The sequence below is a fragment of the Arachis hypogaea genome, chromosome 1, assembly GCF_003086295.3.
Source record: "Arachis hypogaea cultivar Tifrunner chromosome 1, arahy.Tifrunner.gnm2.J5K5, whole genome shotgun sequence".
NCBI classification, from domain to species: domain Eukaryota; kingdom Viridiplantae; phylum Streptophyta; class Magnoliopsida; order Fabales; family Fabaceae; genus Arachis; species Arachis hypogaea.
In genome coordinates, this window is record NC_092036.1 from 11,936,840 (window position 1) to 11,962,874 (window position 26,035).

A 26,035-nucleotide genomic window follows, 5' to 3' on the forward strand; every position below is an offset into this window, starting at 1 on the left:
GGAGAGGTAATAGTTGAATAATAAAAAATATCTATACACAAAAAGAAAAAAAATTCATAAAAAAAATCCGTGTCCTTCTTCTAAATTCCGTGTCCATCATTGTCCTTGGTAAAAAAGTGAACACAAAATTATTAAAATCTTTCTTGGAAACAATGTGTTCAGTATTCATGTCTCTACTTCCAAACACTTTTTAAAAATGTGTTGTCCATGTCTCTATGTCCTGTCTTCGAAAACAAACACTACCTAAAAGTTGTGCTAGTGGTTTACTCCATATATAAGAGTACTCCCATGCATTTTCGTCGGGCTCTATTATTGGCTAACAAATTCTTAAATACAGCTCAATTCGCAATAAATTAATCATTGAGATTAAAAAATATATATCGTAAAAAAGTAATAAACTTAGATGCATGGCTAATGTTAATTCTTGTCGCGATAGATGATTTTTGTTTCATAAAACATAAGATAATATAAACACACAATAAATTATTTAATTATATAATTATAACCATCAATTTGTTTATTCTTTAGCAAGAAACTTGCATTGTTGTTACACATAGGATCACTATAATAATCCCCTTATTACAACATATTCCTTATTGAAAATCATGAGCAAGCTAAGTAATTTCCCTAAGCAAATGACTTTTGGTTGCCACAATCCAAATTGTCTCCAGGGCTCACTCCCAACATTTGGCAATACCTTTGATAGAATCCGATCCGATCTTGGACCCGAGAATCCGACCCGTGTCCACATTCAATTCCACCATTGATAATGTTAGTGACCACACCATAACCGGGGACTCGACCGGCCGACCTGTCAGCATTAGACGGCGTCCACCTTCCGGTGATGACATCGTGACTTGATGGCTTATTTCCTTGTGGTGTCATCCAAAACCATATGGCTGTTTTGAATGACACAGTTGGATTTGTAGTTACAAGATCAGGATTGTTCAATAGATCAATTCCTATAGTTTTACCGGCTGGACCATAGTTTTAATTGCTATAAAAAAAATAATAATATTAACATTATCCCATCAATTCTTGTTACATAAAAATGTTAAGATGCATTCTAGTATAATACATAAAGGGTGTAGCAATTGAAGTGTTTCAATTCATTCATGCATACTAAGTATATAGGAATGATACATATTTATATTTGAATTGGGGACTTACTAAGAGATTTGGATTGGTCCTCTGCCATAATATTTTTTACCGGGAGAGCAAGGCCACTGTTGGGAGGCAACACAGTAATCTGCTGTGGCGCCAATTTCACTGAGAAAGCAATAACCCCACGCATATGGCCCATCAGGTGCACTTGACCACCCTCCTACATAAACATTATTGTATGTGTCATTATTAATGCCACCTTTGCTTCAACAAAAGGTAACCAGATTGTGACATTTCTGTTAAAAATTAATGTATCTTATCCGTGCTAAGCTTTTAAGTCTACTGAAAACTTAATTGCTTGACATTGGTTATTAGAGTAAACATTCAAATGACGAATTTTAAATTAGATATTTTAGTTCTCAATAAATTTTTATTACTTAACAAATTTTTGAGAATTACTTTTACTTCATTCTATCATTTTAAAAGAGATTAATTATTGTATGATGATTTTTTGTGTGTATATGATATAATTGTATATTTGTATTATAAAAAAGTTTTTTTTAATTTTACTTATGTAACAAATATTAAAAATTTTACTGAAAACAACAACGAAATCAATTAATTCGAAGTGAGTAATTCTCGAAAATTTTGTAAGGTAATAAAGACCAATTTAAGTTACTAATCCAATAGTTAAATTAAAGCCAATAATATCTTCTTAATGTCCGTTAGGAAAGTTGATTTCATGACCTTTTTCTAAAAGGTAGAAACTCTGGTGCGGACATGTGAAGTTGATAAATGAGAACTATTAAATAATTTGAATGATTTGATTAAATTTTTATCTAATAACTTTCAGTTATCAACTGCACTTACTTGAATTTTCACCATTCTAAAAATATAACCTAATTTTGTGTTTGGATAAAATGATTAAAATGATTTCCAAAAATTCACAGTTGAAGTTCTTGGGCTATATATACCTGTGGTTTCATGAGAAGTTTGAGCCAAGAAAGCAGCAATCTCCCTCTTGCGGGTGGCATCATCACCGGTGGTGCCAAAACCACCGAAAGAGCGAGCGGCGGCAATGAAGGCATCATAGGAGTAGAATCCATTCCCCTTACACCTTGGATCATTCCGGTACTTAAGCATTTGATCAAACACGGAAGAAGTAATTATGTTTGCAACATCGCCGCCGCTGCCACCACCACTAGGTGTTGGTGTCGGAGTTGAAGGTGTTGGTGTTGAACCTTTGCATTGGCTTTGGCAACCAGCTAAACAATAAGGGTCTGTGGTACCACACCAACCAAATTGGCTACAACATAAACTGTTTGGGCATAATGCTCCATTTGCTTGTTTACCACATTGTTCTGCTTTTGCACCATGCAATAATATTAAGAGGCTTAGCATAAAATAAGGTAATTTGGTGTTTCCCATTATTTTCTTGTTTTAAAGAGAGGTTTAATGTATTGTGATTGATGCATGGTTCAGTATTTATAGATGTAGTATGATGAGAGACTAGATATTTGTTGATTTTCAAAGTTGGCGGCTAACACTACAATGCACTTTCATTGGTTGCCCAATTTCTAGTAGTATATAAAAAAAAGGAAAAGTATAGATGAACAATGAAAATATTAAACAATATAAACAATAAATATATCGGATATTCATTTTACTAGTGTATGGATGGTTATTTTAATATTAAAATTTAGAAGGTTAATTTGGAGGTGTAGTGTGTTTTTATTTGATTGGTGGTTGTTCATGTTGTTCAATAAAATCATTGTCCCCCTAGTATTCCCCTAAAAAATAAAACAGATTATTTATAGTTACCACGTCAACATCCTTATTAATGGTATCAATCTCTAAAAATATCAACGAAATATACTTGTATGAGGTTCTGATTATCATAGACTTGGGATATACTATTCTTGATGACAATAATGTTGTAGTTAGAATGTTTTCTCAATTTGGTTTGTTTTTTTCTGTTTGAATTGAATTTGTACTGAACTATCTAAAAAAAACCTTATAATTATGTTTAATAATTGGTTGTAATAAGACATTTATACAAAGCTGAATTCTATGATAGCTATCATTAAGATAATTATAGTAAATATGAATAAACTTTTACAATATTTAAACATTATAGCTAAAATTGGATTTTTTTTTGCTATTTGACAACATTATTTTTTAAAAATAAAATAAAAAATATGATTAAATTAAAAAGTATTACTAAATAATAAAAAAGTGTACCTTAATTTTAACTGCAATGTTTTCATAGTCACTATATTCACTATAACAATTATCACCATAAAATTTATTAGATAAAAATATACTAAAAACAAATAACATATATTTAGAATTAGAGACGAGAAAAAACACACACACATAAATTGCGGTCAATTTTTTTTTGGATGACTAATTAGGATCAAATTTAAATAGGCTTGATCAATTTTTACTAATAATTAAATATATCCATCGAAAGGTAAGTTTTGTATTTTTTTTGGGTAATAATTAAATATATCTTTTTAAAAAACTTCAATATGGACTTGCAATAATTCCGGACCACTGACACTGATGAATGACCAATTGCTTTCAAAGTAAATGCACCATCTACTTTGGATAATTCTTTTTCTTTGTTTTCCATATTTTATTATATATGAGATATTTATCACAGTTGACTTGACTAGGTTATTAGCACAAAATTGTTTCCACTAATTAATTTAGTGGTAAATGGGGCTGGAGGTGGGAAAAAAGGCTCAATTTTATGGATATGAAAGGGTTTGAGTGTGCTATTTCTAAATGTAAAGTTATGGCGTACAAGATAAAAATGTAGGATAGACTTTTCTGAGCCAAAGGTAGAATAACTCGGATCATGCGAGTTTTTTGAAAATAAAGTTTTGCTTCACAAATCGCATGGTCCGATTTGTAGCTGATGGAATTTGAAATCTGAAACACGCAATTCGAATCTTCCGTTTTGCTTGTTTTGGCTAAATTTATTGAGCAAAACACAATTCGGACCATCCGTTTTCAGGAACACATCTCGCAGGGTCCATGTTCTGGTTCTTCTGATCCCACAATGAGGTGAAGTACCTCTCCTCCCCATATGCGAGTCCAACACCTCATTTTCCTTCCATATTCAAATTAAAAAGCTGGGGAAAAACTAAGAAGAAAAAAAAAAGAATTATATTATTATAACCATAAGGTATATTTCTTCTTTAGCAAGAAACTTAGTTTATTCTTACACTTATTAGGATTACTATAATAATTTTTTTATTTTATACGTGAAAATTCAAGTGCAGTCAACTTCTGAAATTGATAGCTGAGAGCGATTAAATAATTTAACTAATTTGACTAAATTTTCATCTAACGACTCTTAATTTTCAACTTTACGTAAAGTTGACTGTAGGACCTAAACTTCTACCTATTTTACAACATCCCTTAGCCTATTGCAATTTGCCTAAGCAAATGACCGTTGGTTGCCACAATCCAAGTTGTCTCCAGGGCTCACTCCCAACATCTGACAATACCTTTGATAGAAACCGATCCGATCTTGGACCCGAGAATCCGACCCGTGCCCGCATTCAATTCCACCATTGATTATGTTAGTGATCACACCAAAACCGGGAACTCGGCCGGCCAACTTGTCAGCATCAGACGGCGTCCATTTTCCGGTGATGACATCATGACAGGATGGTTTACTCCCTTGCGGTGTCATCCAAAACCATAATGCTGTTAGGAATGACACGGTTGGATTTGTGGCTACAAGATCAGGATTGTTAAGAAGATCAACTCCTATAGCTTTACCCGCTGGACCATAGTTGTAATTGCTGTAAGAAAATATCAACATTATTCAATCAATTCATGCTACATAAAAAAGTCATACCCTAAAATTTTGAGGAGTTGAGAAAAATACTATTTTCTTTAATTTCTCTATCAAATATCTACTTTAACCTTCTTAATTATATAAAAAAAATTTAGCTTGTTTCACATTAAAAGGTCCTAGAAACCAAATTGATAGAATTAAAAAGATTTAATTTAATAATTCAAAAGTTTAATCATTCAAAAATTTAACTAAAATTCAACTAAAATTGTGTCGGATATAATAAAATTATATATTAAAATGCGTAATTTAAAATTAATTTTTTTGTTATTTATTATTTTAAATTAATTAATTATTAAAAAATTATACTGGTTCAATTGATCTATTAATCGATTTTTGTTACCAATTTTTTTTTTAATTTTTGACCGATTCATTATAAAATAGATTTTATTTTAAACTAAATTGGTTTAGTGATCGATTTTCGGTTAACCAAATTAAATTGATCAATTTAGTCTGATTCTCAAAACCATGCTAATAATAAATAATTTTAACATAAAAATATATATGTAGTTATTTTCATATAGAGTTTGATAATTAAAATTTTTTAGATATATTTAGTTATATTATCATGTAATGATCATTTTTAGCTATCAACTATACATAAATATAACTACATATATCTTTCCATCTTAATTCTATAGGAACTATATTTGAATTGATGACTTACTAAGAGATTTGGATTGGTCCTCTTCCATAATATTTTTTACCGGGAGAACAAGGCCACTCGTCGGAGGCAACACAATAATCTGCTGTGGCGCCAACTTCGCTAAGAAAGCAATATCCCCATGCATATGGCCCATCAGGTGCACTTGGCCACCCTCCTATATATAGAAATGTCAAAACAAGCTAGTATGTGTGAATATTAGTGCCACCATCTATCAACCATTAATAAATACATATATTGCTTCTTGCTTCAAGAAAAGGTAACAAGATCGTGTTATTTCTATAAAAGCCGAGGTATCTATTAATGCTAAGCTTTAAGTTTATTAAGAATTTATAAGGATGACACTACATATTTCAGTCCTCAATAAATTTTTATTGTTCTAAAAGTCGTCTTTAATTATATTTAGGATTACGGAAATATTTAATAATAAAAAAATTAGTCAAAAACAATAAAAATTTATCTTATTTAATATTTATTAATTGTTGACAATTAATGAATATTAAATAAGATAAATTTTAATTTTTTTTTTGTCTTTCTAACATTACTATTATGATTATTAGTGTCACCGTATATCGATCATTAATAAATTCACATACTCCGTTTGCTTCAAGAAAAGATAACTAGATTATGGCATTTCTCTATAAAAATTAATGTATCCTATGAATGCTAAGCTTTAAGTCTGATCTATTGAAAACTTAATACGTAGCATTTGGAAGAAAGATAATTGAGAGATTTAAACTAAGAGTCAAAAATTAAAATAAGTTTCAGTATTGTGTTTGGTGTAAAGTGGGAGATAAATACTGAAATAAGAATGAAATTCTAATTTAATTTGTACAAAAGGTACTGTTGAAATTAATTAATTGAGATAGGAGTATTTTAGGTATAAAATATTATCAAAGTTTTGGCCTCCGTTTCCAAAAATTTTAGTCCCCTGCGTCTTCACTTTTTTGAGATAATGAAATACTGGAATTTTAAGAATAGATATTGAAATTTTAGTATCAATATCTGGATCAATAAATATAATATTAAGTTTCAGTCTTTCAATCTCCCTCCCAATACCTCAAAACAAACGCTACTATAACACTAGTGACGCTTTGACATCCAACACATTTTTATTATTCTAGAAGTAGTGTTTGATAGTATATTTGATCATTAGTGTTACCATATATCAATGATTAATATAATGAAAAGATAACAAGATGTAACAGTTCTATATAAGTTAATGTATCATATCAATAATGTTAAGTTTTAAGTCTATTGAAAACTTAAAAGCATGACACTCGATTGTTTGGTATCCAACAAATTTTTATTATTCTAGATGTCATCCCTAATTGTATCTACGATTATTAGTCCCACCATATATCAATCATCAATAAATTCATATACTCGTTTTGCTTTAAGAAAAGGTAACAAAATTGTGGCATTTTTGTGAAAGTTAATGTATCTTCTCAATGCTAAGCTAAGTCTATTGAAAACTTAAAAGGATGACGGTTATAACACTTTGGTCTCTAGCAAATTTTTATTATTTTAAGAGTCATTTTACATTGTATATATGATTATTAGTGCCACTATCTATCAATCATCGATATATAGTAATACTAATGATCAAATATACTATGACATTTGGATCAAAATCTCCTAAAATAAAAAAATGAGTAAAGTGATAAAGTAAGGAGTTAATTACTCTTAAATTAATATAATAAAATACATATTTTATAAAAATTATAAAATTAATGATAATTAACTATTTATTTTATTATTATTTTATCAATTTTTTTTTATTTTAGACAAGGATCCAAATTCATGACCTTCTGCAGAAAAAAAATGTATCTTATTAATGCTAAACTTTAGCTCTAATAAAAATTAATAAGAATGATATTCATAATATTTTAGTCTCAAATAAATTTTATTAGTCTAAAAAAGTTCGTCGCTTAGCTTAAAAAAAAAAAGACTAATTTACCTTGTAATGATATTTTTACAAATTTAATTGTCTTATAATAAAAATTTATTAAAAACTTATTATTTGGAGGTCTTTTAGAAATTTACTCCACTCATTAAATTTAAACCAATAATATTTTTTTAATGTCTGCTAGGAAAGTTGATTTAATGATTTATTCTAAAAGTATTACCTAGTTTTATTTTTAGATAATTCTAAAAATTCATATATACCTGTGGTTTCATGAGAAGTTTGACCCAAGAAAGCAGCAATCTCCCTCTTGCGGGTGGCGTCGTCACCGGTGGTGCCAAAACCAGCGGAAGTGCGAGCAGCGGCAATGAAGGCATCATAGGTATAGAATCCTTTCCCTGGACAGCTAGGATCATTCCGGTGCTTAAGCATCTGATCAAACATAGAAGAAGTAAGTATATTAGCAACATCGCCGCCGCCACTGCCGCCACCACCACCACCAATAGGTGTTGGTGGCGGAGGTGGTGGTGACGGATTTGAAGGTGTTGAACCTTTGCATTGGCTTTGGCAACCAGAACCACAATAAGGGTCTGTGGTACCACACCAACCCCATTGGCTACAGCATAAACTGTTTGGGCATAATGCTCCATTTGCTTGTCTACCACATTGTTCTGCTTTTGCACCATGCAATAATATTAAGAGGCTTAGCATAAAATAAGGTAATTTGGTATTTCCCATTATTTTTTTTGTTTTAAAGAGAGGTTTAATGTATTGTGATTGATGCATGGTTCAGTATTTATAGATGTAGTATGATGAGAGACTAGATATTTGTTGATTTTCAAAGTTGGCAGCTAACACTACAATGCAATTTCATTGATTGATTGCTCAATTTCTACTAGTATGTTACTAAGGAGATCAATTTTCAACGAAAGGAAAGTCGAATAAATGACCATTTGTACCTATGAGAGAGATAAAAACGCTGACATTTGTATTCATGAAAGTTCGAAACTAATCTTGTACCCATGATAGATGTTGTCCGTGTGATAAAAATACCCTGGCTTGGATCTGAGCTTGGTTCATGCGTTTCCAAACCTACGTGGCACTCCCACCCCCTCCCCCAACCCATATCTAAGCCAACCATTCACCATCATCATCTTTATCTTCTTCACCATCATCCCCATCCATCACTGTCTCTTCCCAGCCACCATAACCTCCATCACCATCACCTCAGCACCGCCACAGCCACCTCCCTTCACCACAACCTCCGGCGACAACCCACACCGCCGCGCCCCTTTCTCTTCTTCTTCCCCTCTTCTCACCTCCGCTGAGTCCAAAAACCACAGCGCCAGCTCCTCCTCTCCACCAAACAGCCGCGACACCCAACCTTCTCCGCAGGGTCCTTACGGCGTTCCAACCCATCACCACTCCCCTGTCCGAACCCTACCTCCCCCAAAGCTCCCAGCAGCATCAGACAAGCCAAAATTTTCAAACAGCAGCATGAATCAAAACAGCAAAATTTTCAAACAGCGGTATAAATCAAAACAGTAAAATTTTTAAACAACAGCATGAAACAAAACAAACCTAAATCCACTAACATGCATTTCTAACTAACCAAATTAAGCAAAATGAACTAAAAGCAATACAATGAAAGAAACAGAACTCAGGGGAAAACGCAGGGGATGGAAGACACAGGAGAAAACAGAGGGGAAAACGCAGGGGCTGCACCCTGTTCTAGAATCGCGACGGTGCTAGGCTGGTTCGCGATGACAGAGAAGGAAGAATAAAGGGGGAAAGGAGCTCATCGTCGGTGTCGTTGTGGCTCGTCGACGGCGCGGCGGTTCGGCCAGTGAGAGAGAGGGAGGAGAAGGTGGCCGGTTCGTTGGTGTGACTGAGGAAGACAGAGAACACACAAAGGGGAGAATAGGGAAGAGGGTTGCGATGGCTCGTAGAGGCTGACGGTGATGGTTCACGGAGCTAGGGTTCGGACAGGGGAGTGGTGACGGGTTGAAACGCCGTAAGGATGCTGCGGAGAAGGTTGGGTGTCGCGGCTGTTTGGTGGCAAACGAGAGGAGACCCAGGAATGGAGAAGATGGCCGCTGCCGCTTGATGATTGGATTTTTGACGGTTTAGAATTTCACTAATGAAATCTCGTTGTAAATTATAGTCTCTAAACCAACAATAATCCTTTCATACAAAAAATTTTTTGTCACAAGTACAAACCCCTAAAATCTATAAACCGAAGTATTTAAACCTCGAGTCGTCTCTCAAAGGACTTGCAGGGTAGTGTTCTTGTTATTGGTTACGGCCTTGTTTATTTTGGGGTTTTGGATGAGAAATATGAATAGTAAATGGTAAGAAAACTTTATTAACAAAATGGTCTTGGCAAGGTTTGGTTGTCAAGGGTCTTCATCATTATCACTAGCCACAAGTATGGTAGTTGCAAGGATTAATCCCACTTAGTCATCCTTAAATCAATTAACAAAGGAAAGTCAAGTGAGTTATATCAATCCTAGTCCATAAATCCTAGCTTTCCACTAATTGGATTAATGAAGGCTAGAGTTAATGGCTATCAACTATCAATCAATTGGACACTAGTGACTCAAGAAATCCTAAGTCACCTTCTCAAGCCAAGAACATAAAATTCTACTCTAACATCCTCTCAAGCATTTCATCAAACACTTGGAGGATAATGAAAGAAAGCATTTTTATTTGTAAGAATAAAAGGAATCAACAACTAACAATTACAAAGAATTAACAAAACAACAATCAACAACATCACAATCACATGAATTATCTCAAATTGCATTATTAAAAGAAAACAAAAGAACAAAAATATCTCAATTACAAAACCTAGAAACAAAATAAGAGAAATTACAATAAGATGATAGGGATAGAAAGAAGAACCAAAGTGTAGCAATCATCAATTGAAGGTAGAAGTAGAAGGAGACTTGAATTAAACGTAGAACTATGAGATCCTAATCTAACCCTAATTCCTAATCCTAATTCTAGAGAGAAGTGAGAGCTTCTCTCTCTAACTCTAACTACTTCTAAAACTAAACTATGACTAATGATTAAAAGTATGAAAAGTATGTTAATTCCCCTTCAATCCTTGGCTTAATTAGCATCAGAAATGAGTTGGATTGGGCCCACAAAGCTTCAAAAATCGCTGGCCACGTGTTGCATTAAGTGGGTCATGTGTCACCATCGGCGCGTCCGCGTACCGTGCGCGTGCGCGCCCCTATGCGCGATGCAACTATAGAAAATTTTATATCATTTCGAAGCCCCAGATGTTATCTTTCCAACCCAACTGAAACCGCATCATTTGGACCTCTGTAGCTCAAGTTATGATCAATTAAGTGCGAAGAGGTCGGCTTGACAGCTTTCCGATTCTTTCATTTCTTCATTAGTTCTCCAACTTTACATGCTTTTTCTTCATTCCCTTAATCCAATCTTTGCCTCCTAAATCTGAAATCACTTAACAAACATATCAAGGCATCTAATGGAATCAAGGTAAATTACATTTATCTATTTTAAGACCTAAAAAGCATGTTTTCACTCTTAAGCACAATTAAAGGAGAATATACAAAACCATGCTATTTCATTGAATAAATGTGGGTAAAAGGTTATAAAATCCCCTAAATCAAGCATAAGATAAGTCCTACAAATGGGGTTTATCACTGCTCTGGGCTTTGGTGGAGAGGAGGAGCTGCCACTGTGGTTTCTGGGCTCAGCGGAGGTGAGAAGAGGGGAGGAAAAAGAGAAAGGGGTACAGTGGTGTGGGTTGTTACCGGAGGTTGTGGTGAAGGGAGGTGGCTGTGGCGGTGCTGAGGTGATGATGATGGAGGTTATGGAGGTTATCGTGATGGTGATGGTGAAGAAGATGAAGATGATGATGGTGAATGGTTGGCTCAGATTTGGGGGGTTTGGGAGTGCCACGTAAGTTCGGAAACCCACGAACCAAGCTCAGATCCAAGTCAGGGCACTTTTGTCACACGGACAGCATCTATCATGGGTACAAGATTAGTTTTGAGCTTTCATGGGTATAAATGTCAGCGTTTTCATCTCTCATGGGTACAAATGGTCATTTATTCAAGGAAAGTCCTATAAAAAAGAACAAAAAATAAAAGAAAAAGTATATGAAACCAATTCCTAATAAGTCAAGAATGGACAATTTAATTAATTATAAATTATATTAATAATTAATTTTAAATTTTTTAAATTTAAAATTTAAAAAATTTAAAATTGATTAAATAAACATAATTAAAACTTATAAAAATCTTCCTCTTCTCTCTCACATTAATCTACCCACCTCCAATAACCACACACACAGACCTCTCTCTCTCACCGTCAGAACCTCTCTGCCTCTGCCCTCATCTAAGACTCTCTAACTTCTCAGACTAAAAATGACGCAGTAATGCATTGAGTTGCTAATGTTGCGATCCAAAGAGGAAATTGGTTTGTTGAAGGAGAGCCCAGTTTTCACTGATGAGATCGTAGGAACCCATTTTAAGAACGCCATCGGTGTTTGGAATGTGTATGAGAGTTCGGATGCCATGCATGTAAGCTTCTTTAGCTCTATCACAGTCGCAAAATTGAAGGTCCCGTTGAGCCAAATGGGAGATCCCGAACCGAAGGCCTTCCCGGGTAGCGAAGAATATGAAGATTCACCCATAGGGAAGGTGTATGTCAAAGAGATCACGTAGATACCCTTAAAGTCGGTCTCTGACTTGCACTTGCTACAGGAATTGTTTAAGGAAGCAATGATGGAGCACGAATTGTCCTTGAACAATTACAGAAATATAAAAAAAATATTCATTTAATAGGAAAAAAATATCCTAATGCTTAACAAAAGAAATATCCAGTTATATTTTGGCAAAAATAATTAGATATCTATAAAATTAAAAAAGAATATGAAATTCTTAAAGAAATAGACATTCACATTTGCAATACAAAAAAATAAAAAATATATAAAAGAACATCCATTCGGTATGAAAAGGAAACATTCCGATATTTAGCAGAAGAAACATCCATGTATACTAACTTATTTTTATTAAGAGGCGTTTCGAACAAGGTTCAGAAAACTGGACCGGTCATCAAACCGCTCTAGTTACTGGTTTACTGGTTTACTGGTCCAACCGGTCTAACCGATGATTTAATCGAAAAAATTGTTTTAAAATAAAATAACAAATAAATTATAAATAAATATCAAAAAATATAATTATAGTATAATACAAATATTAAAATAGTTTTCAAATTTAAAAAACTACATTAAATGTTATCAATGAAATTCATATAAACTTATTAATATACAAACTCAAGTTAAATAGTATAAAGAAATATCAAATATTAAATATCAACATAAAAATTTATGAATCATCAAAACCTCAACATGTTTTTGTGAGTTTCTTTTTTTTTGGGATAATTATTTAAACATATTATGTAATTATGATTGTGATTTCAACTATTGTGCTAAAAAAACCTTCTAACAAGGATATGTTGATAGTAGTGGTGTCTTGTGAGGCATCAATATCTCTTCATCTAGGTCATCAAATGAGAAGCTTTTTGTTATTGCAAGTGAAGATGAACAGGCCAATACACAAGTTTGAATGTACCAACTTAACAGAACTTAACAGAGCCAGAAAGAAAAAAGAAGCAAAAACAAAAGTTAAATACCAGTAGGGGTAGCAAGCGGGGAAGCCCGCCCCGCCCCACCCCGCCTAACTGCGGGCTGGCGAGCTTGCGGGCTAAGCCCGCCAAAGCTCCTTTTTTTGTTTACTATTAACTACTAAATAATATATATAATTTCACAATTATATTAATAAATTTAGAATTTCTAAAGACATAAAAAATTATATTTTTTATATTTATAAACATTAAAATCTTTGTAATTATAAATATCTAATAAACATATTTATAAACAAAGTTTTCATCCAAAACATAAGTATAAATATTCTCTCCAAAGCAAAATAAACATAATTTAAAACATAATTATAAATATTGTCTCCAAAGTAACATAAACATAAATCAAACCACTCAATTTTTCTCTTCACCCTCCTGTAAGTTCGGTTGCGGGAAGTTAGGGTTTGGCAAAAAAATTGTAAAAATACCCCTCACTAAAAAAACACTAAGCCCGGGGGGGAAGCCCCGCCAAAACCCACGGTTTAAACGGTGCAAGTTAGGTGGGCTTTTGCTATTTGACAGTCCCATTTTTCTAGCCCGGTTTGCCTTTTTTGGCGGGTTACGCGGGCCGGCCCGGTGGATTTAGGCCCATTTGCCACACCTAAATACCAGCAACAAATAATCACTCTAAACCCTGAAATCAATAACTATTTCAACAAAAATTCAGAAACATCATACTTAAAAATTAAAAAACGGCAACAGTAGCATAACAAATCCATTTTAATCAACAATTTCAACAACACAAAATCAATGATTTAATTAATTTCAGATTCAGAAATCACAAATCAGACTATCAGACATTTAAAACACTGAAACAGACTCAACATTGATGACACTAAATTAAACAGAGCATTAGCAAGGAAGAAGAAGAAGAAGAACATTAGCAACATTATTTGAACAAAAAATTCAGAAATTAAAAGTAAGAAGAAGAACCGAGTATTCAGAAACTAAACAAATCCATCAGTAACTAGAGAAAAATTAAAAAACCATCAGAGTAACAAAACTTCAAACATTCACAGAAAACTTCAAACTGTTAGAGTAATAGATCTAAAACCAAACTTTCAAAGTAAATAAAATTTCAAACATTCACAGCAATTAGAAAACAGAGTAACAAAACATTCAGAACTAAACTTCAAGGACCATCAGCAACAGCAACAGATCCAGAACCAACCTTCAAACATTTAGAACAAAACTTCAAACCATCGGCAAATACAAGACATATTTGAACAAAACTTCAAAAATTGAAGAAGACTTGAACCAAGACCGAAGCATAGTTGAACAAAAATTGAAGCAGACTTGATCCAAGACCGAAGCAGACTTGAAGAAAAATCAGAAATGGAACAAAAATTGAAGAAGAAGATCAAAGTGAAGATGAAGAAGAGAAGCCACTAACCTGGGTCCGTGCCGAGAAGCCAACGAAGATGAAGAGCCGAAGAGGAGCTGGGTTAGGCGACGACGCTGAGGAGCTGGGTTAGACAGCGACGATGGAGGGCTAGGCAGAGGGCAACGCGGCTAAGGTTTCTTTCATTCAGAGTTCTCCAGAACATGGATGAATGAATGATTAGGGGAAGAGGGGGGTTAGGTCACGAGGGATCACTAGATCAGTGGATCCGTTTCTTTTTTTACACGTTTAAAAACGGCGCCGTTTTATCCGAATCGGCCGGTTCTCAACCGGTTTGCCGGTTTTTATTGGTATTTCTTCGAACGGTTATAAGGAGAGGATCGGATCACTTGCACTGCCGGTTTCCACTTGAACTGGTTCGACCGGCCGGTCTAATTCGATTTTTAAAACTATAGTTTCAAAGTTTAGTCTATTAAAAAATTGGTAGAAGTTGGCTGAACCTCCTCTTAATTCTCTAGCAGAATTGAAAATAAAAAAAGATGAAGAAGCAGGAAATCAAAATTGACTATTTTCATTGTTAAAACATATGACGTTAGCCCAAGATTGTAATGTATTGTGACGTCATCATTTCTATTAACCATGTTAACTTTTGAAAAATATAATTAAAATATTTAAAATAATAAAATTTAGTTAACATGTGCCTGCATTATTAGTAGAAATTTTTTAATTTTAATAAATGCACAAAATATATTAAAAACTTAAATTTTATATTTTATTTTATAAAAACTTTATAAATTAATAATTTTAATATGTAATCTTAAAATACATATTGGCTAAACCTTTTAAAATATTAAAAGTAAAATTAAAATGATTTAAATATCAGTATTTTTAAAAAATTTCATAAATAAAAAAAAAATACTTTACCCGTTTTGTCTGACACTAACAGGTCAGCAGTGTCTCTCAAGTCGAGCTTCATCATGAAGATGGCCGTTTCCTAGGCTCATCTAATAAATATCTCTTTAGTTGCTGCATTTTAAACTCCACAATGACATGTAAACCTAATTGGCAACTATATTTGGAATAGTATATACCTCGTAAATAATTGAGGTTACCCAATGTTTATTACTAGTTTAGAAAATAGTTAGAATGATTAAAAGGATAATTTACGAGAAGAAATGGGTATTATTATTAATTATTTGGGTGGTGAGAAGCAGGTGGCAAACAATTGTCCTTTTGGGTTCACCGATTTTGGAACGCTGCAAATATTAATGTGTTAATGAAAGCTTACTTGTTACTGAATATCCATCCAACAATTACAAATATGATCTTAATACATCTGGCTAAAGTATGTTCTTGTGTTCTTTAGAGGACAGCATGTTCAAAAGCTGTGTATAAATTGAAAAGAATTCCAAATCCATGGTAGAAAGTTCGTTTCAATTTGATAATAATGCTACATGGGAAGGTGCACACCAAAAAATTTGCACCCATGTAAGAATTACAAAAATCAATTTACAGAAAACTTTCATTATGGCAAAAAATAAATACTAGATCAAGTTCTCTATGAAAGCTTTAGACTGGATAGTCCTAAAAAGCTCCCTCAAATTAGCCAATATATGGCGTGGTCCCAAACTCTTTGCACCAATGAAATTCAAAAGCTGCTCTAAATCCTACATTCAGAATAACCAAAAGGGTAAGGAGCTATAAGCCAAAGAGTAAAAATGGAACATATCATAAATCAAATCCATAGCTTGTTTACGAATTGCTATATAGAACAGAAGATAAATAAAAAGGTATACCTTATTTAACAAGAATACAGCATAAGCCGCTCTTGTTGTTTCTTGACCTTCTAAAAATAGGGGGAATTCCACATGCTTGGTGTTTGCAGAAGTCATTGCATTTGATGTAGATTCAGATGACGTTGGCTCTATGGAAGGAGCATTGTCAATGATATATGAATGAGAACCCCCCAATCGTAACGGATAGCGCAAAGGTACTCGCAAGTATGAGGCTACAAGTGAAACAGCCTGCAAATCGAATGCTGCATTAAGTAACACAGGAAGTTTTCCATATAAAAAAAATGTCAAAATATGAATTGACTATTTGGAAACTGACCATCTCACTATTAACAGATAGATTTAAGGGTTGAAAAGGACCAGGGAGCTACAAACTTACATGTGCAACATATCCTAGGGCAGTAGCAGACCTTTGAATTTCTTTCTTATCGGTGAAAAAGCTCATCTTCTTAAAAGATAGCATTGTCAAATGCAGGCCCTGAATTGTCAACGACCCTTGATTAACTGGTTTAAGTCCAGCAGGAGTTCCTAGGTAAACAAGGGCAACTTTTAGCAACAATCCAGAAGATGTGTCACTTACTCGATTAGAAATGAAGTAATTTTATCTAATTATTCTAATACAATTCACTGGTCAAGATAACTGGATCATCATCTATATTCTATAACTGTTGTAGTCATAATATAAAGCAGCCTAACCAACCCAAAACATAATCAACACAAATTACAAAGTAAATAAGGGATTTTTACCTAAAGAGAGTGAAAGTTGAAAATGCTACAATGACAGAGCTCTAGAGGGCCTTAAGATTTACCAAGCCCTTAAGACCACGATACACAGGAACAATGATACAGTCCACAAGCAATGATACTATGATAAATGAGTATTGCTGTGAAGAAAGAATACTCTTTTGCACAATGAAAAAGGAAAGATAATCATCTATAATTAATTATGCAGATGCCATTGTAATTTCAACAAATAGGAAAGATAATCATCTACTGTTAATTTCAACAAAAAGGAAAGATAGATCTATAACTTAGATCAGTTAACATGAAACAAAACCACCACAGAAGCATAAAAAGGAAAAAAAAAAAAAAAAAAACAAGATGTTGACCCACAACTGGTAGAAGAAGCAGATAATGAGAGACATCATATTCACCAATCACCACAATAGCTCAATTTTAAGGAAGAACTGAACCCAAAGTGCCACTAGGAAACCGAGATATAGCGACTGCAACATCCATCACCTCAGTTTCATTCTTTACTTGAAACTATAGTTTCTACTTCTTATAAGGTCAACCATTTCATATTTTAACAGTACCATTCACAAAGACAGACAAATTGAGCAATCTATTACCTGATAGGCTACCTGAAGGATATGCTTCAAGCTCAACTTGCTCTTGTGCTGGTCCAACAGTGATCTTCACAGGATATAGCATTGAAATTTGAGATGCCATATGTTGTTGCCTCATTTTTAGCATCTTCTGTGAATTTCTTAGACAAACATAGCCTTTTTCTTCAGACAGTGCCCGACTTGACTCCTATAGTTACAACATCATGAGCTAACTATCATGCTACAATATCAGCAGAAACATATGATTCTACTATAATACCAGGAAACTGTGTGAGAACAAAAAAGGGAAAAAATAAACAAACCGAAAAAGTGAAGTTTTCAAGAAAACTAAACGTATGTTTTATGCTTCAAATGCTAAACCAAACACATCCTGAGTCATCAAAAATACAGTTGACTGAACTGCATCATATAACAAAGTCTTTCTGCCCCAATTTTTTTATGGGGCTAAGAAAAAAAATTATAACATAAACTCACTTATTAAAAAGTATGTAGTACTCAAAACCCATAACAAAATATGAAAAAAGATCAACCTGAAGATTTCTGCTAGCCACGGAAAGAGCACCTCCTGCCACCAACAGCGATTGGACTGCACCACCAAGCTGCTCTTCTTGCCTGCAAGCATCCTCCTTTGCCAGCCTAGATCGCACAGACATATTCTCCACCATCAATTTCTTTGATTCCAATTTCTGCCGCATTTCTTCAAGTTCATTTACACGGCCCAATGATTCAGCATTGACCTGCTCAAAAGATCATCACCCGCTAATACGCGGGCCGTTATTAGGGACAAGTACAATGATTTAAAAGTAAATAACGATAACATGCCCCTATATGTTATTGTCAACTGAAACAAGTATTCATGGTCGAAAGCAACAAAAGATGAAAGCAAGAAACAAACAACTTAACAAGCAAGACTGAATTGGTATGCTTATATTATTGATGCCTATCAGGAACAATCTCAAATACCAGTGCCTGAAGTACATAATAAAACCCTAGTTCTGATCTACTGACATGGATAACCCTCAATGGAAGTTGCATCTAGTGGAATAAACAAATTCGAACAAAAATGAACAGTTTGCTTCCAAGTTCTAACATTACCAAAAATGAAACTGCATTTAACACGACAACATTGAACCATTTCCTTCTTCCCAAAATCTATCATTCTATTGCGATTCCACTTCCCCCGCAATTCACCAAAACAGAGCTTCTTCCTAAAATTTTTCTTTATTCTAAGTTAACTCCTCATCAACCACACTCAGCAGAAATTGAATTCAACAATCTCAGGAAATCAACTAAAAGCGCAAAGCCATAAACCTAGCTCTTACTAAAACCCTACCTGGATGAGGTCATGGAGCTTCTGATGAAGACGACGCTTCTTCTCCTTGGCTTCATTGAGCGCAGAAGAGAGACTCGACAACCTCGCAAGCTCGCTTTCGAAATCCTCCCACTCAATCACTCTCAAATCTTCTGGATCGGTCGTCGTCGTCAGCAACGAGATGTTCTGGTTTGGTTCCATTGGGGATCGACCTCACCATCGTCCTTGGACTGCGCTTAATTCACACTCACAAGCTCGTCGATCCCTTCTTCATCACCACTTCATCAAATTTTAATTTTCTCGGGAAAATATTGGTTCTGAATTTTCTCGGAAAAAGGAGGAGAAGAAGAAGAAAGAAGGCGTCAGTGGAGGAGTTTGGTTTCTCTCTTTGTTGGAGGGGTAAACTGTAAAAGTGTAAAACAGCATATTAGTGGACACGTGGCACTTACGCAACACACTTTACCATGTCAATTTATTCATTTTGTTAGTCAAAATCGTGTCTCGAAACGAAGCGATTCTAGGAGCAGCTTCCGTCGCGACTAGGAGGTTGGCGCCGGTGGAATCGCCGGAATCGTGGGCAGAGGTGGGGAGAGAACAGGCTGCCGGAGGAAGATGGGCTTGGGCCTCTTCATGAAAAAAATAGCAGACCGAAAAAAAGTATGTTCATTATTAATTATTATGCATATTGAGTAAATTGGTCTAAACTTAAATTTTATCACAAGTCACAAGAGAGTTATCATTGATTGGGCCATAACATGAGTTGATGAAATTGAATTGGGCTAAAACTAATGAAATGTAGAAAGCCTAGATAGAAACCTTTAACTTTGAGAATCATTAGGGCTTAGGCCCCTTTACAACAAAAAACAAATAATTTGAGGATCACAAATACAAAAACAAACAAGAAAATTCCTGAAAACAAGCTCATTTTTCTTCAAACCAAAAAAAAGAAGATCTTAATGTGGGTTACCACAAGCTTTATTCACTCACAATAATAAAAAGAATTAATAGCCAAAATTGTTTCTAAAAGATCGCTCGATCTCTATTTTAGTCTTCAAAAAATAAAATTAAACAAAAGAGTCCCCAAAATATAATCGCATTGGTAGAGTTCATCTTTCTGTCATTTCAATTGATAAGATACCTAACGTTCGCTAAGGTAGAACATTAACTGACAGTGTGGCACACTTCAAACGTTACAATGTTAATGCTAACAAGATAAGTTTGTTAAATTAAGTTAAATTAGTCCCAATATTAGAACCTTAATCCCAATCTCAAACATAAATAATTCTTCTTCTCCAGTTGGATATCCTTATACATTCCTTCAACAAGCTTACCCAACTTCAATGCACAATAATAAAGATACTGACCTTCATCCCTATCATTAGCAAAAACACAAACTGAGATAACAAATAGTAGTATAAGCTCATTCAATTCCAGTGCAAACTCAGATTTCATTATAGAAAACAAACTAATACACCTACCAAGATGGCCCATTTTAGAAAACCCAAAAACTAAGAAATTTCACGACACAAAATTCTTGTTGGACATTTTATCGAATCACTTCTCTGCATCATGGATAGAATTCATATTGAAGTAACTTGATATACCAGTTGATCATTGATAAATCTATTTCTGAAATCCAAAAATTTAAATACACGGGTATAAAAACAACTCTAGGAGACTCAACCCTATCACATGATAGTACTTTTCCACAGCCGCCACCGCTGTCAACATGGAGGAGAAGAGTTATATATGTTCGAGATTGGAATTAGGGTTTTGAAATTGATTCTAACATCTAGGGAATTAAAGTTTGCTTATGATTGTTAATTTTTCCCTCTAGTAGCGTGAACTCATGTGCAGATGTCGCCTTGCAGAATGGTGAAGTAAACAAGGACGTTTAAAGTATGGGTAAGTGTCTCAGGGAAGGACGTTAGAGAGAAAAGAGGAGACATGGTTGTTATGAGCGGTGGTCATCGGAGAAACGTTTGAATATATCAAATGACACTGTGTCAACACTTGGAGGCAAAAAATCAAAGCTATGTCGTTTTGAGGTGTGCCACACTTATGAACATTAACCATGTCATCAACTGAGATTATAGAAGGATGAACTCTATTAACGTAGTTATCATTCAAGTACTATTTTGATTAAATTTATTTTTTAGAAACTAAAATGAAGATTGAATAATTTTTTAGAGACAAATTTGACTATTAATTCTAATAAAAAATCATAATAGATAAACAAAAAAAAATTATGATAGAATCAATTTAAACAGGTTAAAGAGTTAACTCACTTATTTATTTAAATAAATGTACGAAATTATAGACAAAAAAAAATATATAATAAAATTTATCAAATTTTATTTTGTGTATACAATAATATATTAGCGAACTTTAATGTTGAGATTAAAAGATAGTATTCTTCACGAGCTTTACCATTATAAGTGGGTATCACTATAGTCCCTTATTAAAAGATGCTCCTGCTTATTACAAACATGACAATTTATCTAAAATGGACTTTGATTGTTGCAATCCAAATTATTTCCAGTGCTAACTCCCAACATTGAGCAATACCTACTATAAAACCCAATCCGATCTTCGACCCGAGAATCTGGCCCGTGTCCGCATTCAAGCCCACCATTGATTATGTTGGTGATGACACCATATCCAGGGACTCGGCCGGCGGCTGTATCGGTAGAAGACGGCGTCCATCCTCCGGTAATGACATTATGACATGATGGCTTATTTCCTTGTGGTGTCATCCAAAACCATATGGCTGTCTTAAATGAAATAACTGGATCAGTTGCTACTAGATCAGGATTGTTTAGAAGATCTGATCCTATAGCATTACCCGCTGGCCCGTAATTGTAATTGCTGCAACAAGTTATTAACTAATTGCACGTCAATAATAATGTATGTTGACAACCGAAGATTTGTAAAATAATTTTAGATAGATTTACAAATCTGTACAATAATAAAGGTATATACTTAGAATACTCCATGACAAATTTAATATAGGTTTAATTATTCTGTCATTATCTATAATTTTAATCGAATTTTTAATTAAGTCTCTATATATTTTTTTTAATTAGATTTTTATACCGTATTAAATTTTGTAATTAAGTTTCTACTGTGATAAAAACATTAATTAAAATTAATAGAATATTCTCTGTAAAATTATACAGAATATTCAGTCAAATTAAATATATTTGTTTTGTTTAACAGAATATTATGTTAATTCTAGCATTTTTGTCGGGCGACAGAGATTTAATTACAAAATCTGATATCATATAAAGACTCAATCGAAAAAAATATAAAAAATTAATTAAAAATTTAGTAAAATTATAGGAAACCACAAAATAATTAAACCTTTAATATACATTATATATATATATATATATATATATATATATATATAACAGTAATAAAATATTTTACCCAACTTTAAAATTTCATACAAATATAATTTATAGTTAAATAATACTTATATAGAATTTAATTTTAATGCATTAACAAAACAAAATATTTTACATAATCTTTTAATTATTTTTACGACTATTTATACAATAAGTATGAAAAATAATTACTTTTATTGACATAATAAAATATTTTTATACTGACTACTATATATAAAAATTAAATCCTGTGTTATCAATACATATAGCAATTAAACTCAAATAAATAAATTGTATCGCTCTCTATTTCATCAAATTCTGCTTAAATTTGTCTATTAACTTGATGTGGTTAGATTCATTATTGGACATACTATAGTCTTATATATTTGTTAATTACTTACTGAGTGAGTTGAATTGGTCCTCTTCCATAGTATTTTTTGCCAGGAGCACATGGCCATTGTGTAGAGGGTGTACAATAATCTGCGTCCTGGTTATTTTCATTGATAAAGCAATACCCCCAAGCATATGGACCATCTGGTGCACTTGCCCATCCTCCTATATATATATATATATATATATATATATATATATATATATATATATATATATATATAAATAGTACGTTCAAAATTAATCTTGGGTATATGTGTATATAAAATTAAATCTTTTTGTGTTAATTAAAAAATATATATATATGAGAAAGTTACATAACCTAATAAAAGGTTTTATCCAACTTGAGTTAGATTTGGTAGAGAATATAAGTTTATTTTTCTTATGATTCAAAGTTAGATTTAGAATTTAAATTTTTATATTTTATCTTTCTTAGCATTAAACTTAGATTTTATATTTATTAGCTTCAAGTTAGAATCATAACACTTTATTTCTTTAGGATAAATTCTAAATGCAACTCATACTAGAGTATGTTTTTAATTCAATTATGTCAAAAAAAAGGACTTAATGTGAAACTGATAATAAAAAATTGTTAAATAATTTAAAAATATTATTTTTATATTGTTAGAATATTATTAGGATCAATTAGGATCAATTAGTATTATTTAGTACATCTAAATATTTATTATAGGAGATTACGTTCTTATTATTACGATTCTCTTAGTACCTATAAATATCATTTCATATTGTATCATTCTAGACAACTTGAGTAGACAACTTGAACACACTCAATAATATACCATCTTTTCTCCAGTTTAGTCTCTTATTTCTAACATATATAAAGATATAATCACTATGTAATTAATTAACCTGTGGTTTCATGGGAAGTTTGACCAAAAAAGGCAGCAAGCTCCCTCCTCTTGGTGGCATCATCACCGGTGGTGCCGAAGGCGGAGAAAGAGCCAGCGGCGGTAAGAAATGCATCATAAGTGTAGAATCCGTTACCCTTACACCGTGGATCATTTCTGTACTTAAGCATTTCATCAAATATGGCGGAAGTAATGATACTACTAACATCACCACCATTAGAAGTACCACCACCACATTGACTTTGGCAACCGTTACCACAATAATCAGTTGTGTTACCACAATAACCATATTGGCTACAACATAAGTTGTCTTGGCACAATGCTCCATTTGCTTGTGTACCACATTGTTGTGCTCTTGTGGTTCTACCAAGCACTAATAAGAAAGCTAATATTATTATAAGATAGGGCAATTTGGTGTAACCCATTTTTCTTTTAAGAGTGATGGAGAATGAAGTGTTTCTTGATGTGTTAGTTTCATTAGGATAATGATGGTATTTATAGGCAATGATAAGTTAATTATGGTAGGATGCTTGAGATATTTTAGATATATGTTTATTTTCAAATTTGGCTGCTTCTACAATAATATACAACACTGTATATCACATATATATTATTTCTAGTGTATATCTTCATAATAATGTTTTTCTGTTGCATTATTATTGTTATAATAAGAAGAAATCTTAGGGTAAAACATAATATAAAGTAGTAACCACACTACAAAATTTTCATATATATATATATATATATATATATATATATATATATATATATATATATATATATATATATACTTTGTTTAATATTAGCGTCTTTAAAATCAAGTTGGATTGATCTAATGGTTAGTTTATTATTAGTCTATTTAAATAAGTATCGGATGTTTAAATTCTATTTTTTGCACATACAATAACTCATTCACCAATAATAAATTTTTAAATAAATTTTTAATCCATAGCAGATTAGTCCTTAACCGCTAAAATAAAAAATATCGTACGAAATCAAACAATATTAGCGTCTTCACTCTCTATATTTAAGAGATTAATATGCGACTAGTTAGCAGATATTTTAGTCCGATCCAATGATCAAATGTTTTTGCCCTTTAAAAATGGTAAAAAGAATTCGTGGGAAGATTTTTTCTTTGAATCTCTATAAATTGAGTTCCATTGGTCAAATTCTTAATAATAAAATTTATCAATTGGTAGGTTTCACTTTCACCTAAATAAGTTAGAATATCAATAAGTATTCTATTTGTCCACTTGCATAAATAGCTACGAAGTACGGACCATTTTTGTGTGTTGTCATTTTAGATACGAAATTTATCAATATTCGTTTGACATGTGTATTTTTTTGTGTTTAATCATGTTTTAATAAAAATAAATTTTTTTTTGGACGACACGTTTGAACATACTAAATACTATCACATATCCAATCTTATTCTTAACTAGGAATGGCAATACCACTCAAATTTGCGGGTACCCACTTCGTTCCTATCTGCTCGGGACGGATAATTATCTGTTCTGCACCGAGTTGGATTTTTAGCGGGACTGGTTTTTAGGAGGGACGGGGCGGGGTTGGATTTAGGTAATACTCGCCCCTACCCGCCCCGCTATATATATACAATATATATAATTTTAATATATAATATATATAAAATAATTAGTAAATGATTAATAATATTGTATCATATTTAAATTTTTACTTTAATTTATGTTATGTATGTGATGATAGTTATATAAATTTTGAAATTTTATTTTATTTATTAGATTTTAATAATTATAGGGGCGGGGTGGGTTAGGGTTCAACGTTTTACTACCCGCAGATAGAAGCGAGGCGGGGTTCTATGCGGATTGTACGGCGGGGCGGAGTCGGGTAGAGCAAAAACCCGCCCCGTTGCCACCCCTATTCTTAACATGTATTCTTAAAATAAGTTTAGAAATAGTATATATTATTAATTATTAAAACAAAAAATATTTTAAAAACTTTATTAGATAAAAAGACACTAACAATAATTTAAAAATAATTGATATTTTAATATTAATAAAATATTAAAATATCATTATAATTTATTTAAAAAATACTTTATATATATATATATATATATATATATATATATATATATATCCTATTTTCGTGTCTTATAAAAATTTTAAATTTATATGTCCGCGTATCCCGTGTCGTGTCGTGTCATGTATCTATGTCTGTAAAACCTAGAACTTTTCGCTGTTCCGCCTGGCGTCGCCAGTGTTGAGGTCAGCCACTCCACTACCACCGTCGAGCTTGGTTTGGGGCTGGTGCTTCTCGTGGAGGTTTGGAGGAAGGGAGGCAGAACCGCAGAGTGGAGGAGCCACTGTGGTCTTCCGTCGATCTACA

At 32.9% G+C, this 26,035-nt stretch overlaps 4 protein-coding genes across 5 annotated transcripts; all 4 read right to left on the reverse strand.

Annotated features, from left to right (window-relative positions):
- Positions 1-483: 483 nt before the first annotated feature.
- LOC112797069 (endochitinase-like) lies at positions 484-2,587 on the reverse strand. The gene is made up of 3 exons (XM_072237662.1): positions 2,079-2,587; positions 1,171-1,324; positions 484-997 (listed from the first exon to the last, which is right to left on the reverse strand). Exons 1-3 carry the CDS (start codon positions 2,530-2,532, stop codon positions 991-993), a joined length of 615 nt encoding a protein of 204 aa, XP_072093763.1. The 5' UTR covers positions 2,533-2,587; the 3' UTR covers positions 484-990.
- A 1,694-nt stretch (positions 2,588-4,281) lies between these two features.
- LOC114924072 (endochitinase) lies at positions 4,282-8,294 on the reverse strand. The gene is made up of 3 exons (XM_029297575.2): positions 7,809-8,294; positions 5,643-5,796; positions 4,282-4,922 (listed from the first exon to the last, which is right to left on the reverse strand). The coding sequence occupies exons 1-3, from the start codon at positions 8,281-8,283 to the stop codon at positions 4,553-4,555; spliced, it is 999 nt and encodes a 332-aa protein (XP_029153408.1). The 5' UTR covers positions 8,284-8,294; the 3' UTR covers positions 4,282-4,552.
- A 7,689-nt stretch (positions 8,295-15,983) lies between these two features.
- Positions 15,984-19,666, reverse strand: LOC112797025 (vacuolar protein sorting 38). Of its 2 annotated transcripts, none has more exons than XM_025839762.3 (6): positions 19,042-19,666; positions 18,239-18,445; positions 17,712-17,895; positions 16,739-16,887; positions 16,363-16,590; positions 15,984-16,233 (listed from the first exon to the last, which is right to left on the reverse strand). In XM_025839762.3, the coding sequence occupies exons 1-6, from the start codon at positions 19,219-19,221 to the stop codon at positions 16,111-16,113; spliced, it is 1,071 nt and encodes a 356-aa protein (XP_025695547.1). In that variant the 5' UTR covers positions 19,222-19,666; the 3' UTR covers positions 15,984-16,110. The 2 variants fall into 2 exon arrangements, with proteins under 2 accessions (XP_025695547.1, XP_025695556.1); XM_025839771.3 differs by having other exon boundaries at positions 17,724-17,895; positions 19,042-19,446.
- A 1,683-nt stretch (positions 19,667-21,349) lies between these two features.
- Positions 21,350-24,128, reverse strand: LOC112797055 (endochitinase 2). Its single transcript, XM_025839811.2, has 3 exons — positions 23,670-24,128; positions 22,811-22,964; positions 21,350-21,888 (listed from the first exon to the last, which is right to left on the reverse strand). The coding sequence occupies exons 1-3, from the start codon at positions 24,091-24,093 to the stop codon at positions 21,522-21,524; spliced, it is 945 nt and encodes a 314-aa protein (XP_025695596.1). The 5' UTR covers positions 24,094-24,128; the 3' UTR covers positions 21,350-21,521.
- Positions 24,129-26,035: the final 1,907 nt, after the last annotated feature.